Here is a 19,145-nt window from a genome sequence, read left to right as displayed (position 1 = left end):
GCTGACTTAATCACTTTCATATGGTAAGATTGATTGACTTTTGGATATTTGGCATGTATCTTTTCTTTAATTTTTTCCTATTGCTGGCCATACCCAGTAAACTAAATTATAACTCTTTGCTACCATATTTTCATCATATTAAATGCTTGCACTCTCTTCTTTTTTCCTTCCATTTTTACTATCCAAGGGTCCTGTTTCCCAGAGGAACAGTTCATTTCAACAGCCAGGGAGAAAGCCTGGATGCTCAAGGTAAGGTTTATATAAACTATGTTGCATGACTCTTTGCTTAAAAATTAATTTAAAGTGAGTAGTAATATTGTCATTGTAACAAATTTATTTTCAAAATTCCAGTATACAACTAAAGCCAATATTTGAGTAAATACACCATTTTAAAACACTATTTTTCGAACTATATTCCATTTCTCAAGTGTACTATGGGCTAATTAACTACTATTAGAAATTCCTCTAAAAATGGTCAAACCAATTAATTAAAGTTTAATTTTGAAAATCTTATTCATGATAGGTGGGGACGGTAGAATATCAAGATATGGTCAAAATGAATTAATGACATTGCTATTTATGAATAAATTATTTTTATTTGCTATTAAGAATCCAGAAAGCCACTGTTGGCTTTGAGGACAGAAAGAGAGAGTGAGAGCGTGTGAGCGTGCTTGTGACAGAGATGAGGAACCTAGAAAGCCTCATTTTTTTAGTTTGGGATTTGTCTTTGAGACACAATCATTTTGATCTTCAGTTATTTCCAACTCATACTCTAAGTCTCTCTAAATAATGCCTTCACCAGTCACCTCCAGGAGCCCTTAGAACAAAGGAACAACTAACAAAAATTCCACCAGATGGCAATATTTGGAAAGCCATTCAGAGAGGTCTCAGAGCTACGAGCTATTGTTCACACAGAACAGACTCACAGTGTGGGATAATAGCCTATGTTTTAACAAAGGTGCTCTAAATGTCTTTTATTTTACACCTATTTCTCCACAGCATCAAACATTGTTACTTAAAAACTGTGTGGAGGCGTATGTGTTTTCTTCTTTTTTAAAAAAATTCTGCAGTGATAAAATTAGAAACCTCATTCTTAAATAGTAATTCTCCAAACAGTAATGGTGAATGTTAAAAGATCAAATCAATGAATAATATACCATATTTATTTTAGGGTCTCATTGTAATAAATGCTGTGACTGGTGGTCATTTTTTAAATATTCAAGAAGAGAAACTGAAATTCTTCTAAAGAGGAATAGCATTCTAAGAATTTGTCTTGATATTAAAATTTGCAGGTATAAAATTTATTGTATTGACTTGAAATAATTAGTTTATTTAATGTGGATGAACAGATGTTTTCCCCTGTTGCTCTAGTGAATGTGGAAATATGGAGAACTTTTGTAGACTGAGGTGGGCAGATCCCCTGAGGTCAGGAGTTCAAGACCACCCTGGCCAACATGACAAAACCCTGTCTCTACTAAAAATACAAAAATTAGCTGGGATTTGTGGCACATGCCTGTAATCCCAGCTATTCAGGTGGCTGAGGCACAAGAATCACTTGAACCCAGGAGGCAGAGGTTGCAGTGAGCCAAGATCTTACCACTACACTCCAGCTTGGGTGACAGAGTGAAAAAAAAAAAAAAGTGGAGATATGGTACCCTGCATGGTGTCCCAACAGCTGGAATATTTGGGGGCCAGAGCAGGCTCTAAAGCAGAATAGGGACAGGGGTCAATGGAACAGTATCTGGGGGCATTAGAAACAAGAAGAACCAGAAAGAGAAGCCACCTAAGCTTTCTTTGTCTATAGCAGCAGTTCATGAGTGCCCTTTGAAAACTGATCTGTACCGTTAGCCCTTCTAGTAGATGGTCTATATGTCAGGTCTGTCTGGGACAGTCCTGGTTCAATTCTGTTGTCTTGGATTATAGTTAGGACCCCCTTTCACCCTCAAAATATTTCATTTTAGATGATAAATTATATGATCATCCTATCTTCCAGGCTGGGGTATTTGAAGAAAAAATAACAGAAAAGATGGCCCATTACCTAAATAAGGTGTTGCTTTATAAATCTCCTTGTATAGAGGGGTATGGGACAAATGTGTCTTTGAAGAGTCAAAGTGTAAATATTTTTTGCCTTGCTGGCCATACAAGTTTCAGTCACAACTGTTCAACTCATTGCAGTGTGAAACAGCCAAAGATCATGCATAAAGAAATGGGCTTGGCTGTGTTCAGTAAAGCTATTTACAAAAACAGGCAGTGGACTACACTTGGCCTGTGGGCCGTCATTTGCACATCCCTGTTAGATAACAGAGACGGGTTAAGGTGGTAGGAGATGGCAGAGAACCAAGGAGATAACCATCATTAGTCCCTCTCCCTTCTCTCTAGATCCCTTCTGGGTTGCACCATCCTTTATTTAGCTCTTTCAGAAACTAGTACAGTTGACCCTTGAACAACATGGGTTTGAACCACAAGGACTTACTTTTAAATGAATTTTTTTTCAATAAATGCAGTCAAACTTCCATATCCATGGATTCCACATCCGCAATCAAATGTGAACTGAAAATACAGTATTCATGTTATGTGAAACCCAGGGATAGTTCAGTGGGACTTGAGCATGAATGGCTTCTTATGGGGCAAGGAAGGTTCTGAATCCAATCTCCAAGTAAAAGCTGTATTGATCTTTTCCTTGAGTGAGTAATCCTATCTGCTATTAAGTGGTTCCTGAGATTCCTTTACTGGGTGTCACTTCTTGTTTCTCATCCAAATCTGTTTCTGTACCACACATAACATGCTTGTACTTTATACCTCATGACATATAATTGAGATGTCACCTGAGTTCTAGAGTCAAATACTGAGGCAATAGCTCATTAGTAGGTAATTTAATTTTATGCTTTGAACCTCACTAAACAGTTGTCTTTGAGAAATATAATCAGTCAGTCACATTAAGGAAAAGTTTATGTTGACTATACCAATTTTTTATTATATTAATGAAAAGTAACATACATTTAAAGAAAATCCTGGGTAAAAGTCACTCATAACAATACCATCCTAAAATAACTGTTTTCCTATTTTTGCTCATTTGGTCTTCTCACAGGCATTTCTATTATTCCACAATGCATATCATAATGAGTGTGAACTTTGTATTTTACTTAGCATGAGTCACAGCATCTTTTACTTTCATGGGTCATCAGAACTATCATTACAATAGCAATATAATGTTATGTCAGCATGCCAAAGTATATATTTTATTTCTTACTATCTTCCCATTTTTCAATATAAAAGAAATGCTATGCTAAATTTTTCTATAGATCTTATTGGTTTAGTTTGTGTCTATTGATCTATTTTCTAAGGTCAAAACCCCAGAAGTGGGGTTATTTGTCAAAGATAGACCATTTTTATGACTTTTAATCTAGTTTACTATATTTTCCCCAAAGATTTGGAATAATTTACAAACATTTGTAGTTTTAGGATACTAGTTTCACCACAACATTTTCTGAGAGCATTTAACTTAATAGTATTTACTGAATGACTGCGAACTGTAAAACACTGTGCTGAGTGTTTTGGGGTATATGTGTGTGAGTATATATATATATATATGTGAATATACATATATATTCACATATATATGACTGATGTGCTCATATATATACATATATATATGTATATATATGAATGATGTGCTTATTCTACATTTATTTTGTGCCCACTATCAGCTAGGTATTGTAATTTTTCAATGAAGAACAAGAGATAGCTTCTATCTCAAAGCATTTGACTTTCGTGGGTAATGTAAATGATGGTAATATAGAAAATGAGATGCACCATAGGAGAAACACAGTTACAATATAATGGGAGTTTGGGGAGGGAGAGGTAGAGATGACATCTGAGCTGAGCCATGAAGGTCAGTTGGTTTGGAATACTCAGGGATGGTGAGATTGGCCATTTATTACATAAACATGTATTGATCACTAACTCTGTGCCAAGTTTCATGGTAAAAGCTAGGGATATAGCGGTGACCAAGGCAGAGCTCTTAGAGCGGAGTAGAGAATCTTTAAAAAAATATATTATAAAGGTGATAACCAGGCTAGCTTGTCTGGCAGAGGATACCCAGGATTAGGGATGAACACAGGTTTCCTCTAGAACAAAACTTTTCATGGCTTCCCTTTTGAAAGACAGCCTTGATCATAAGTTACTGTGTCAGAATCTGTAGGAGGTCTGCTTCTGGAAGTTTGAAGGTTCTTGTAATTGCACTTGTACTGACCAACATTCCAATTAAAGTTGGCCTGCATTGACAGTCCCCCACAGTGAGTACATTTACTGAGAATGCACAGAGGCTAGGCCTGGGATTGGGGAGACCTACAACCTGGCCCTCACCAGATGATGATGGAAGCAAATTACCAAGAATTGTAGATTTCGTTCGTGTTTTCTCTTTAAAACAGCTGGAAGAAACCTCATTGATAATCTAATCCAATCTCTCATTTTACAGATGAATATTCTTGAGTGAGGAAAGTTTGAATGACTTTTCTAGAATTAGGCAGTGGCATTACCATAGCACCAGAACCTTCACTTCTGATTCTTCTTGGCTGTGGTCACTGCTTTAATTTGTCCCTGCCTTATCTGTACCATAGAGGTAGGAAGAATCAGGACTAGATTAACCTAAATTCGAATTAGGACCAAATTAACCTAGATTAACCCTAGTATATATAAAAGCAATAAGATAAATTTTACCTATCTCATACCACAGTACAAATTTTTTAATTTATGATTTTTAATTAAAATTTTAATTTAAACCAGGCATGGTAGGTCATGCCTGTAATCCCAACACTTTTGCAGGCTGACTCTGGAGGATCACTTGAAGCCAGGGGTTCAAGACCAGCCTGAGAAATATAGAGAGACCTTATAGCTGCAAAAAATAAAAGTAAATAGTCAGTGTGGTGGCACATGTCTGTAGTTGCAGCTATTCAGGAGGCTAAGGCAGGCAGATCCCTTGAACCCAAGAGTTCAAGGCTATAAGGCTATAGTGAGCCATGATCATACCACTGCACACCACCTTATGAGCTGGACAAACAGCTTGATCTCACTAAGCTTCCCTCTCATCTTCAAAGTAGAGACATGATAATATATCTTGTTTGTTGTGAGAATAATTAGAGGTAATATACTTGTTGGTTACATCATGGACACTCAGCAAATAATGAAATACTGATTTTCTTTCCCCTTCCCTCCTAGAGCTACAGGTTCTTCATGGGATTCTTTTTATTAATCAGTTTGCCTTATAAGACTTCTGAGAATTAAATGATAGAATGAGGGTACATTTATAAACTGTGGTGTAGAGCTTAACGTTCTCATTTCTGAATTTTACTTAACTAAGCTGAAGTATAGAGGTTTAGAGGATTTTCTTCATGGTTTCTTTTACTCCTTTTCTTCAGTAGCTTATCTTACATGTTCTGTGAACGTGTTGGTAAGACTTAAGAATTCACTCATTTTCTCTGTGTTTTGCCTTAAAGTAATATATCAAATAAATATAGAGAGGTAGATGATTAGACAAAGAAAATATGGCTAAATGTTAATAATTGCTGAATGTATCTAGTGGATATGAATGTCTATTATACTATTATAAAATGTTGGTCAACTTTTCTGGATGTTTGAAATGTCTCAAGTAAAATTTTTTTAAAGAATTATGTATCAAGTATTAATTAGGCTTCTACCATGGCTCCATCACTGTTTGGAGACAGAGGGTAGATTTTGTGTGTGACAGTCAGGGTTTTCAGCCCTGATGCAACTATGACCCACTGTAGGGAATGTTAATGAAATAGGCAGTGCCATTCCAGAGTGCTGAGTGCTGTGGTGGGAGAAGTAAGGGATGCCATGAAGTACAGTCCTCGGCAGCAACAACTGAGCCGGAACTGGTGTGCAGAAGTCAAGCAAGGCTTCCAAGTTCAGTGGCATCCTATCTGAGGCCCAGAGGAAAAGGGAGAGCTAGCCAAGTGCTGCGGAGCGGGGGACTCAGGGGAATTGTTTGGGCAGAAAGAGTAGCAGCTTCAAAGATCGGTGGTTGGGGGGGTGGGAATAAGAGAAGCATTTGACGTATTAATGAAATTGAAAGAAATTCAGTAATGAGCTGCAGCATTGAGGGAATAGCGAGGGGTAGGGCTAGACAGACAGACAGATCAGGCAGGGCCCTTCGAGGCTAATGAAGAACTCGGGGTTGTATCCTAAGAGATGTCGAAGTCCTTCAAGCAGAGAAATAAAACTACCTGTTTTATATCTTAGAATGGTCACTCTGATGGCTGTGTAAAGAAAAGATCAGGAAGGGAGATGATTAAAAAGCAGAGAGACAAGGTGGACGATGATTAGCATCTGGCTATAGTGGTGACAGCTGGGGTACAGGTTAATGGGTGGATTTGAGTACAATTTAGGTGGCAAAAAAAGGGCAAAAACCACAGTTACTTTCGCACCAATCTAATAGAAAGGATTGGGTAAGGAAGACGTCAAGGAGTCATTTATTAATCCAGCAAATGCGTATTGAGTTCCTGCTGTGTGTTAAATGCCATTTCAGTGCTGTGAAGAAAAGTAAAGAAAGGGTGACAGGAATACAGCCTGAGGAGGTGCTATTATTTATAGGGGGAAGTAATGGAGAGGGATTATTTAGAGGAGAATATGTTGATCTTTAAGGACCCTCTTAAGGGATGGCGACATGAGAAGCAGTCTCCTAAAAACTTTGTGGTTCAGTGGGCTCCCTGGGAGCACCACCAGTAGCAGTGCTGTGGTTAGCAGAAGATAATGCCCAGTGTCTGGCATGAGTAAGTGGGGGCTTTAGCGATGTTATGTACTGAGACAGGACATATTGTAAATGTGAGGACAAGAATCAGAAGCTCAGTATTGCCCATGTTGAGCTTAGGGTGCCCGTGACATTAAAAAATATATAGACATAGATATCTTTATATATATATATATATATATATATATATATATATATATATATATACACACACACATATATACATATATATGTGTATGTGTGTGTGTGTGTGTGTGTGTGTGTGTGTGTGTGTATGGATTTGACACCTGAACCCTAGAAGAGAAAGAAATGAATGATAGCTTTGAGAGTCATTAGCATGTAAGCTGTAAGCCATAAATACAGATAAAATTGTCTAAGGAGAGTATAAAATGAGAAAGAGAGTCCAGAGTAGAACCTTGAAAATCACCAATATTTACAATGTAGATTAAGAAAAAGAGAGAGTAAATCCACGTTCACAGCAGCAGCATTCACAGTCACCAAAAGGTGGAAACATTCCAAGTGTCCATTGGGAGATGAATGGATAAACAAGATGTAGTATATACATACAATGGAATATTGTTTAGCCACAGATAGGAAATTCTGACTCATGCTACAACATGGGTGAATCTTTAGGCTAATGTGTTAAGTGAAATACACCAGTCACTAAAAGACAAATACTGTATGATTCCACTTATGTAAGCTATCTAGAGTAGTCAAATTCATGGAGACAGAAAGTGGAATAGTGGTTGCCAGAGGCTGAGGAGAGGAGGAAATGGAGAGTTAGTGTTTAATGGGTACAGAGTTTCAGTTTGGGGGAATGGAAACATTCTGGAGATGGATGGTGGTGACGGTTGACAAGAATGTTAATATATGAAATGCCATCAAACCGTACACTTAAAAATAGTTAATTGGTAAAAAAATTTTGTTATATGCATTTTGCCACAATTTGAAAGAGAGAGAGAGAGATGAAGATTAGCCAGAAACACCAGAGAAAGACCAGTTGAGTATGCTATAATGGAAGCCAAGGGAAAATAGCATTTTAAGAATGAGCAGGATTGTCAAGTCCAAATGACTTGACATTCTAGCTGTTTGAAACTATATGTTATTGTCAACAATAGTCAACCTACACTGATACAGAACACTAAAACATTTCTTTCCTATCTAGCTGTAATTTTGTATTCTTTAACAAATCTCTCCCTACCCTTTCCTTCCCCCTACCCTTCCAAGCCTCTAATATCCTCTCCTCTACTTTTTTATCAACTTCTGTTTAATAATAGCTTTCACGTATGAATGAGAATATGCAGTGTTCAACTTGCTGTTCCTGACTTACCTCACTTAATGTAATGACTTCAGCTCCATCCATGTTGCTGCGAAAGACAGAATTTTGTTCTTTTTCTTGGCATTTGTGCATATACATTTTCTTTGTTCATTTATCTGTTATTGTACACCTAGGTTGATTTAATATCTTGACTACTGTAAACAATGCCACAATAAACATAGGGGTGTAGATGTCTTTTTGACATAAAGATAATGATTTACTTTCTGATTTAACTATACTAGGGCTTTGAGAAAGCAGGAGGCAAGAGGGGAGAACATAGCCCTTTACTGCAACAAGCAAGAATCTGAATGAGATGGCTGTCCTTCAGGTACCTATGTAGGTTTGGGGACAGAAAACTTAAGTTCTGATCTAATGGCTTGAATACTTTCTGTAAACTCAGATGCAGGGCTGTCTGCTAAGGGAGGAAAAGGTGGTGAAGTCAGAGATAAAATGAAACTGAAAAAATATTGAAACATCTGGTTTATGAATAATGACAGAACCCAAACTAGGGAAACGGAAGGGTGACTTAGGAGCATTGAGACCGCTGCATTTGAAGGCCATCAGTTTATAGTTGTGCCGGTCTCCTAGGCAGGGTGACTTTTTTTTTCAGGTCTCAGCAGTCCATATGAGGCATGTGTGCCTGGCAGATAAAGATCGTATAAAAGCTTTTTTGGGGGGAAACATGAAAATGGATCATTAGAGTGATAACATTTATTTTTAAATGGACTAATGCTTTATTTCTTTCTCTTTAAAATGTTGTAAGAGCCAAATGACTGGGTTATGAGTTGCAAATTGTTTGATTTATAATGAGTTTGTTATTGGTACAGGGATTGTAACTAACTCTCCAGGGCCCTCTGTTGACTGCAGAGATGATTGGGTACCAAACTTATCAATTGATAATCTATCAGAGTGAAACTTTGAGCAACTTACTGAGTAGTTTGAGGGTGTTACATGCCCCCTCACAAACTTGTATTCCCTTTCAAGGGTGCTGTGGCCCCAGGGACAAGCACTGTACTGCCTGTGGAAATAAATCTGCTGTCTACTTAGTGCACCTATACCAAGTTGTACATTGCCATAGATTTTTTTGCCTTTTGCATAGAGTACCGGAATCTAGTTAAGTAATGTTCATTTTTGCTATCAAAAATGTCACTAAAATCACTCTGAGATTGACATGTCTTATCAACATTTTCTCTACAAGTAGGCTGTGGTATGTGGAAAGAATGCTACTGATGTCTCATAGGCCAATGCCTGGAATGCCTGTATATATTGAGACCCCCGCCCCATCAAGAAATGTGTTTCTTCTACCCCACTTCACTTTTTGACTTGACTTTCCTGGTCAGAGAGTCACTAAAACTGACAAGTCCTGCTATCAACGAGTTGGTGACAGGCTAGGGACTCTGGTCCTGGTGAGGGTGAGTACAGGAGAAGGAGCAACATCTGTAGACAATCCATCAAGCCAAGGTGGATTCACCTTCATTTCTACCTAAACTGTGCAATACCTGAACACCAGACCCCTGTATACAGAAGAAAATATGTGAGAGAATAAACTTTATTTGATACCTACTGTGTGCCAGATACTCTGCTAGCAAGTTATCCTTATATGTTCTACATGAAACCTTGTTGATGGTTTTTACAAATGAGGAAATTAAGTTTTAGAGAAGTTACTGATTAGTTCAAGGCATGTAGCTAGTAAGCGGTAAAGTCTTAGGACCCAAGCAGGTGTGAATGCAAACTTGTTATCTACCCTAACAAATCACGTTTTATTTTCCTTCTAGTCCTCATTCACATAATTTTACACAGTTGGTGGATGTGTGTAGCAGTGGTATAGGGGATGTACGTACGTACGTGTGTGTGTGTGTGTGTGTGTGTGTGTGTGTATTTTTGCCTTTAAGTCCTGGTTGGGAAGAATTTTTTCCTTTCTACAGTTGTCAGACCGTGAATAAAAATTCAGAACAAACCCCAGTAAATTGCAGAAACACTAACATCAAATGCTATTTTTTACATTTCTACTTTTATTTTAGACTCACGGGGTACACGTGCAGGTTTATTACCTGGGTATATTGCATGATGCTGATGTTTGGAATATGATTGAATCTGCCACTGGGGTACTAAGCATAGTACCCAATAGTTTTTCAACCCTTGGCCCCTTCCCTCCGCACTCTAGTAGTTCCCAGTTTCTATTGTTGCTATCTTTATGTCCATTAAGTACCCAATGTACAGCTCCCACTTGTCAGAACATGTGGTACTGGTTTTCTATTTCTGTGTTAATTTGCCCAGGATAATGGCCTCCAGCTGCATCCATGTTGCTATAAGGGACAGGATTTCATTCATTTTTATGGCTGCATTGTATTTTATGGTATATATGTACCCCATTTCCTTTTCCAATCTGCTGTGGATAGACTCATAGGTTGATTCCATGTCTTTGCTATTGTGAATAGTGCTGCAATGAAGGTACAAGTATATGTGTCTTTTTGGTAGAATGATTTATTTTCCTTTGGATATATACTCAGCAATGGGATAGCTGGGTTGAATGGTAGTTCTGTTTAAGTTCTTTGAGAAATCTCCAAACTGCTTTCAACAGTGGCTAATTTACATTCCCACCAACTGTGTATAAGCATTCCCTTTTCTCCACAGCCTTGCCAGCATCTGCTGTTGGTTAACTTTTTAATAACAGCTATTTTGATTGGTGTGAGATGGCATCTCATTGTGGTTTTGATTTGCATTTCTCTAATTAGTGATGTGGAGCATTTCTTCGTAAGTTTGCCACTTGTACGTCTTTTGAGAAGTGTCTGTTCATGTCTTTGCTCATGTTTTAATGGGGTTATTTGTGTTTTGCTTGTTCTGTTATTTAAGTTCCTTATAAATTACGGATATTAGACCTTTGTTGGATGCATAGTTTGTGAATATTTTCTTCCATTCTGTAGCTTATCTGTTTACTTTGTTGATAGTTTCTTTTGCTGTGCAGAAGCTCTTTCATTTAATTTGGTCCCATTATTAATTTTTATTTTTGTTGCATTTGATTTTGAGAATTTAGTCACAAATTATTCCCTAAGGCCAATGTCCAGAATGGTGTTTCCTAGGTTTTCTTCTTGGATTCCTATAAAGTCTTCACTTAAATCTTTAATCCATTTTGAGTTAATTTTTTTACAAAGTGAAAGATAGGAGTCCAGTTTTATTATTCTGCTGCATATGGCTAGCCGGCTATCCCAGTTTTATTTATTGAATAGGAAGACCTTTCCCCACTGCTTATTTTTCTCAACTTTGTTGATGATCAGGTGGCTGTGTCACTTTATTTCTGAGTTCTCTGCTCTGTTCTGTTGGCTTATGTATCTGTTTTTATCCAAGTACTTTGTTCTTTTGGTTACAGTAGCATTATGGTTTAAAGTCAAATAATGTGATGCCTCTGGTTTTGTTCTTTTTGCATAGGATTGCTTTGGCTATTTGAGCTCTTTTTTGGTTCCATATGGAATTTTAGAATTTTTTTTTTTTTAGTTCTTTGAAAACATGATGTTAGTAGTTTGATAGGTATAACATTTAATGTGTAGATTGCTTTGGGCAGTGTGGCCATTTTAACAATATTGATTCTTCCAATCCATCAATATGGAATGTTTTCAATTTGTTTGCGTCATCTCTGACTTCTTTCAGCAATGTTTTGTAGTCCTCCTTGTAGAGATCTTCCACCTTCTTGTTTAGACGTATCTCTAGGGTTTTTTGTTTGTTTGTTTTTGCTTTCGTTTTTTACAACTATTGTAAATGAGATTTCAACCTTGATTTGATTTTCAGCTTGAACATTACTGGTGAATAGAAATGCTACTTATTTTTGTGCATTAATTTTATATCCCGAAACTTTACTGAAGTTCCAGGAGTCTTTTGATGGAGTCTTTAGGGTTTTCTAGGTGTAGAATTTTATTATTTATAAAGAGAGATCGTTTGACTTCTTTTCCTATTTGGATGCCTTTAATTTCTTTCTCTTGCCTGATTGTTCTGGGTAGCACTTCCAGTACGATGTTAAATACAAGTGGTGAGAGTAGGCATCTTTGTCTTGGACCTGTTCTCAACGTGACTGCATCCAGATTTTGCCCATTCAGTATGCTGTTGGCTATGGGTTTGTCATAGACGACTCTAATTATTATTAGGTGTATTCTTTGAAGGTTTGTTTTTTTTTAATCATAAAAGGATGTTGGATTTTATCAAAAGCTCTTTTCTACTTCTATTGAAGGATCACAGGGTTTTTGTTTTTAATTCTGTTTGTGTGGTGAATCGCATTTATTGACTTGTATATGTTGAACCAGACTTGCATCCTGGGAATGAAGCTTATTGATCATTGTGGGTTAACTTTTATGGGTTACGCTTATTGATCATGATGGGTTAACTTTTTGGTATGCTGCTGGATTCAACTTGCTAGTATTTTGGTGAGGATTTTTGCATCTATGCTCATTAGGGATAATGGCATGTAGTTTTCTTTTTTTGTTGTATTTTTGCCATGTTTTGGTATCAAGTTGATGCTGGCCTCATAAAATGAATTAGGGAAGAGACTCTCTTCCTCAATTTATTTTTTAATACTTTCAGCAGAGTTGATACCAGTTCTTCTTTGTATATCTGATAGAATTTGGCTGTGAACCCATCGGGCCCAGGGCATTTTTTGGTTGGTAAGTGGTTGGTTTTGTTTGTTTGTTTGTTTAATTACCGTTTCCATTTTGGAACCTCATATTGGTCTACTCAGGACTCAATTTCTTCCTGATTTAATCTTGGGAAACTGTGTATTTCCAGGAATTTATCCATTTCCTCTAAATTTTCTGGTTTGTGTGCATAGAGATGTTCATAATAGTCTCTGAGGTTTTTTGGTTTTTTTTTTTTTTTTTTTTTTTTTTTTTTTTTGGAGACAGAATCTTGCTCTGTTGCCAAGGCTGGAGTATAGTGGCACAACCTCGGCTCACTGCAACCTCTGCCTCTCCAGTTCAAGCGATTCTCCTGCCTCAGCCTCCTGAGTAGCTGAGATTACAGGCCCATGCCACCATACCCAAATAATTCTTTGTATTTTTAGTAGAGATGGGGCTTCACCATATTGGTCAGGCTGGTCTCACACTCCTGATCTCATGATCCACCCACCTCAGTCTCACAAAGTGCTGGGATTACAGGTGAGAGCCACCATGCCCAGCCCAGGATCTTTTATATTTCTGTGGGATCAGTTGTAATGTCACCTTTGTCACTTCCAATTGTATTTATTTTGATCTTTTTTCTTTTTTTCTGTGTTAATATAGCTGGCAGTTTACTGATCTTGTTTATCTTTTCAAAGAACTAACTTTTGGTTTCACTGATTTTTTGTATGGATTTTTGGGTCTCAATTTTATTCAGTTCTGCTTGATTTTAGTTATTTCTTTGCTTCTGCTAGCTTTGGGGTTAATTTCTTCTCAGTTTTTTTGTTTTGTTTTGTTTTGTTTTGTTTGTTTGTTTGCTTCCCCTTGGTATGACATTAGGTAATTAAAACAAGGTCTTTCTTTTTGAGATAGGCACTTAGCACTGTGAACTTTTCTCCTAACACTGCATTTGCAGCATCCCAGAGATTTTGGTGTGTTGCACGTCTGTTTTTATTGATTTCAAAGAATTTTTTTATTTCTGCCTTAATTTTGTTGTTTATTAGGGAGCAAGTTATTTAATTTTCATGTTATATGCCTTTGAGAAGCCTTCTTGGCATTTATTTCTATTTTTATTCCACTATGGTCCAACAATATATTTGGTATGATTTTGATTTTCTTTCAATTTGTTGAGACACTTTATGGCTGAGCATGTGGTTGATCTTGGAGTATGTTCCATGTGCAGATGAGAAGAATGCATATTCTGTGGTTGATGAGTGGAGTATTCTGTAGATGTCTATTAGGTCCAATTGGTTAACTGGAATCTGAGTCCAGAATTTCTTTTTCAGTCTTCTGCCTCAATGATCTGTCTAATGCTGTCAGGGGCACGTCAAAGTCCCTCGCTATTATCATGTGGCTAATTTTATACAGTTGTAGCCAGGCCTTGTCATAGTTTATTTTCTTCTTTTTCACTTTATGTCATAAGCAGTTTTTCATTCTACTATACATATTCATGATTATAGACATGTTTTAATATCTGTCAAATAGTCTGTAGAGTTGACCATTATTTATCCAACTTGCCATTGTTTGCTGTATGAAGTCTGTTTCAAAGTTAATTTCGATGTGCTTGAAACTTACAGATCATAACTGGTTAAATAATACCTCTGAGGGGAAATTTCATACCTGTGTGTCCCCACATCCCTGTGAATAATATCACATATTTTCTATTATAGTATGAAATTCCTGATAGGATATTACCTGAGATTTTTAAAACCTTTTTCTCCCATATAATTTTTTCTTTCCAAATAATATTCGTAAGAACAATGGAAGAGGCATTCTAGTTTACTTATCTTTCCAGACATTTGATACTTAATACATGTGTCTGAGTTCTGTGTAGTCTATAAAAGCAGCTCAGCCTCAGGTTGCCTGGCTACTTGTACTGTGGATGACACAGATTTTCAGCATCCCTTACTTCAAATATCATTCTGTTTAAAACATGTGCACAACCTGCCGGGCGCGGTGGCTCAAGCCTGTAACCCCAGCACTTTGGGAGGCTGAGGCGGGTGGATCACAAGGTCAAGAGATCGAGACCATCCTGGTCAACATGGTGAAACCCCATCTCTACTAAAAATACAAAACATTAGCTAAGCATGGTGGCATGTGCCTGTAATCCCAGCTACTCAGGAGGTTGAGGCAGGAGAATTGCCTGAACCCAGGAGGCGGAGGTTGTGGTGAGCCGAGATCGCGCTATTGCACTCCAGCCTGGGTAACAAGAATGAAACTCTGTCTCAAAAAAAAAAAAAAATGTGTGCATGATGTGTTTGTTGTTGTTATATAATTAGCTGTGCTTCAGTCTTCAAGAAAGCAATTCAGATGAATCACAGATTATCAGGTTAATATCAAACTGCAGAAGGAAAAATGTAAAGGTCAAGATAAGCTCCAGAGTACCTCCCTAAAGACTTGATTCTAGGCCATGATAATATTTTATTCTCCAGTTGGACTCTAAATCTTATTTTGGATGCCGATTTGTTATTATGTTATGATTTTTCAAGGCAATGTCTATGCTTTATATCTGCTTGGTAGTTTCTCTCATGGAATTCTTGTGTCTTTAACTTTATTTTTGCCCTTGGTGAGGGCTATGTTCAAATCTGTGTGAAGTAATGCCATTCATGCAACATTACTTTGGTTTATAAGCTGGCCTGAACTATTTGCACCCTCTTTTAGTGAGTGCTTAGCTTAGTAAAAAGCTTTCCTTGGCTTGTCAAAAAAAAAAAATATGGAGTGAGTGCTTAGAACATTTGTGTACTGACCTTATTGCCTCTGACCAGAACAACCTATTTCTGTAAAGGTGTCTTCAAATGAGACAATTCAACCACTCTTGCCTCCTACTCAAGAAAGCATATCCCCTCAATTGTAAAATAAAAATTTCCTGACTCAAGAACACTAGTTTATTTAAAAGGCTATATCCATAAATTTGATATTTTCACTGTACAGGTAGACATAAAAACATGAAACATCTGCTTTTAAAATTTCGTTTAGGGTAAAGTGATTTCAGATTATATGGTAAAAATGGCAGAGAAGAAAATTCTAGTTGGAAAAATTGCCATTGCTGGCACAAGAAACAATTATTTATCTGGATGGAACTCAATACATATTTTAACTGATATGGAATTGGGGGTATCCTAGGGTGTTCCCAAAGGCTTCAGAAGAGATTACCTTTGAGGTAAGCCTACCTGTTTAAAATGGTAGGTGAAAAGTAAAAGGACATTCCAGGCAAGAAATGGAATGTAGGCCAGCTGAAGGGAGCAGAGAGAAACTGATACTTTAGTGTGAATAATGGAGGATTAAAGAAAATAGATAAGCTAGGGTCAAACTGTGCCTAGTCTCAAGTACCAGACCATTATTTAAGCTTTATATTTTAGACAGTGAGGAAAATATTGAAAATGATGCAAGTATATTCTAGAAAAATTAGTGAGTTTTAGGATGGCAGTTTTGTTCCCATCTTCCCAGCTCTTCAACTGAAATAACAAAATTTAAAAAGAAGAGCAAATCCATGACAGTTATGGAAACATGAATGGGGAATAGAAATGGACAAACTTCTGGAAGATGGAATGGGCATCAGATTACATTGCCAGCTAAATAAGAGCAGACATTGAAAAAAAGTAGAGCATTTATTTAGATGAACTAATTCAGAGAACAGAAGAGAAAATTTAATAAGTATCCTTAAACAGACAAAAAGTATTGTATCCGTTAGACTTCACTGCCCCACTCCTCCCAGAAAAAAAGAGTTGCTATGAATAAGAGGTGGTCAGAAAGTGCAAGAGCTTTGGCAAATTAAAAATATAATTAAATCAAAAATCAATAGGACTAAGTGTGGCTAAGAATATCACAGGGTATAAAGCAAAAGATGAAAAGACAGAAAATACTAGAAAAGTATTAGAGAAATAAAAGAATGATCTAAATGGTCCAACATTCTTTATGAAGAGTTTTAAAACAACATTGTAGACAAAGAAATAAAGGCATAAGGATTTAGATTAAACGAGGCTATGGAATATTGACCACGATGAATTAAAAAAACCAAACCTAGATCCATTCTCATGAAATTTCAAAATAAAAGATGTCTGAGAGCATGAGAGTCAGAGAGAAAAGTGATTACATACAGACGAGTGGTCATGCGAATGTTATAGATGTCAATATGCAATTCTGGAGGCTCAGAAACAGTGGAGCCATGCTTTCAAAGTTCTGAGGGAAGTGATCTTGGACTATAATTCTATACTCAGTCCAACTATCAATAAAGTATAAAAACAAATGATTACTTCCAACATGAAAAGGTTTGAAAACTTTACCTCTCTTTATCTCTCAAAAAATAATTTCTAGGTGGACTTCAGCAAAGTCAAAGAAAAAAATAAAGAATAACATAACATCTAAAAAAAACTATGGAACTAATTAAATAATCCAATTACAAGAAGTGTAAGAAATACCAGGATGCTAGCAGTGATATCGCAATTTGTCCGAATTAGGTAGTAAGTTCCGTGAAGAATGTTTTGAAGAAAAACCCAGATTCTATTGTATAAACTTAGACCTAGAATCTGAGTATTTTGTATCATAAGATAATGGTATATGCTTCTTCTGTCAATAAAAAGTAGTTAAAAGCTCTAAGAAATAAATATATGTTAAGATTCAAGTTTAATCTTAAATTGAATCATGCTTTTGAACAATTAATGGCATGTGAAAAAGAATCCATTTGACTTTGATGTTTTCATCGGAATATTTTTCTGATTGCAAGACTTAATGAGAGGATTATATTGCCTTCTCTCTGGAAGGTAATACCACTTGATTCTGGAGAGGATAAGAAATTACATAATCGTAAATCCTCTTTACCAGATTTCAAGCTTAGAAGCAATCTGTAGCCAAAACAGGGAAGATAAGCATAGTCACAGAACATAATGTAGATGCTAGTCATTTTTATAAAGAAAACACAATGAGAAAACCACACAAATTAAAAATTGGAAAGGCTGCAATAAAACATAATAGAGAGTCAATAGATACTGTTCCTTGAAATCAGCCAAGAAATATAATTTTAAGAATTTTACTTAAATGTTGTAAAGGTAACCAATAGAAGAATTAAAACTATTACCAATAAAATTCAGAGGGGAGGTGAGAAGTAATTAAATGTTGTTAAATAGAAGTACTATATTTCTTTTTTAATACAAAATAGATACTATCTTGATAAGAATAAAATATACCTGAAGGTTTAGAGTGACAATCATAACCTCAAAAAAACTAAAAACGGAAATAATTTTTAAAACATTAACTCTTTAAAATGGGTTTGGGTATAGGTAAAGGATAATAGTTAAGAAAGATGTTTACTTTTTACATTATACATTCTGTTCCTCAATCTTTAACGTGTGTCTTATTTAAAAAATATTTACATATATTAATGGATTGGAAGGAAGGGGAATAGAAATAAAGAGACTCTTGGAAGTTATTGCACTTGTCTACATTTCAGGTAATAGGAATCTGGTGGAAATGAAAGATTGAGAGAGGCAATTGGAGAAGAACTGATAAGATTTGGTGGTTGAGTAGATATTCTGAAGAGGACAGGTTAAAAAAAAGAAAATGAAGCAAAGATGAATAATATTTTTAGACTCATTGAAGAGATAATTGAAACTGAAGCCACTGATTAAATGATACCCAGGATAATATCTTAATTTTTGATTTACTGATGCCTTGCTGTTTTTCACACAGTACTATGTCTCCAGGATAGCTGAGAAATCAAAATATAACCATTTTACTGTATTGTCAAATATGTCCCATAATACGAATATGATAACCTAAACATGTTTTTATTTAATCACAAGTGTCAAATATACTGCAATAAAGAACCACTGTAGGCCACAGTAAAAAATAAATAACAGGCCGGGCGCGGTGGCTCAAGCCTGTAATCCCAGCACTTTGGGAGGCCGAGGCGGGTGGATCACGAGGTCGAAAGATCGAGACCATCCTGGTCAACATGCTGAAACCCCGTCTCTACTAAAAATACAAAAAATTAGCTGGGCATGGTGGCGCGTGCCTGTAATCCCAGCTACTCAGGAGGCTGAGGCAGGAGAATTGCCTGAACCCAGGAGGTGGAGGTTGCGGTGAGCCGAGATCGCGCCATTGCACTCCAGCCTGGGTAACAAGAGCGAAACTCTGTCTAAAAAAAAAAAAAATAAAAAATAAAAAAAATAAAATAAAAAATAAAAATAAATAAATAACATCATTTTTTGGTCAAAATATTCATATAAAAAAGGCGATCATGCTTCAGGCTAACAGTGTGTGCGAGCTCTATCAGATATCTTTCAATGATTTGGTTTGTAGAAGGGGGAACGTGACCAAATGTTATTGCATTAGAAGCATTCAGTTCCAGGGCTATCTTGTTCTGCCACGAGCTGGAATTTTTAGCAACTTTCAGGTCTTCATCCTCGTTCCTAAAGGTTTTTAA

At 36.5% G+C, this 19,145-nt stretch overlaps 1 protein-coding gene across 2 annotated transcripts in view; it reads left to right on the top strand.

Annotated features, from left to right (window-relative positions):
- Positions 1-19,145, top strand: part of MAPRE2 (microtubule associated protein RP/EB family member 2) — a 167,377-nt gene that overhangs the window by 26,311 nt on the left and 121,921 nt on the right. For both annotated transcript variants that reach the window (XM_074383625.1, XM_074383624.1), the window contains exon 2: positions 188-249. Coding sequence is in view for 1 of the 2 variants with exons in the window: in XM_074383624.1 (XP_074239725.1) it covers positions 188-249 (62 nt within the window). In the remaining variant the exon portion in view is untranslated. The remainder of the gene's footprint in view (positions 1-187; positions 250-19,145) is intronic.

The sequence above is a fragment of the Saimiri boliviensis genome, chromosome 13 (assembly GCF_048565385.1).
Source record: "Saimiri boliviensis isolate mSaiBol1 chromosome 13, mSaiBol1.pri, whole genome shotgun sequence".
NCBI lineage: Eukaryota > Metazoa > Chordata > Mammalia > Primates > Cebidae > Saimiri > Saimiri boliviensis.
The sequence above is the reverse complement of the archived record's forward strand: the minus strand, read 5'-3'. Positions and strand labels throughout refer to the sequence as shown.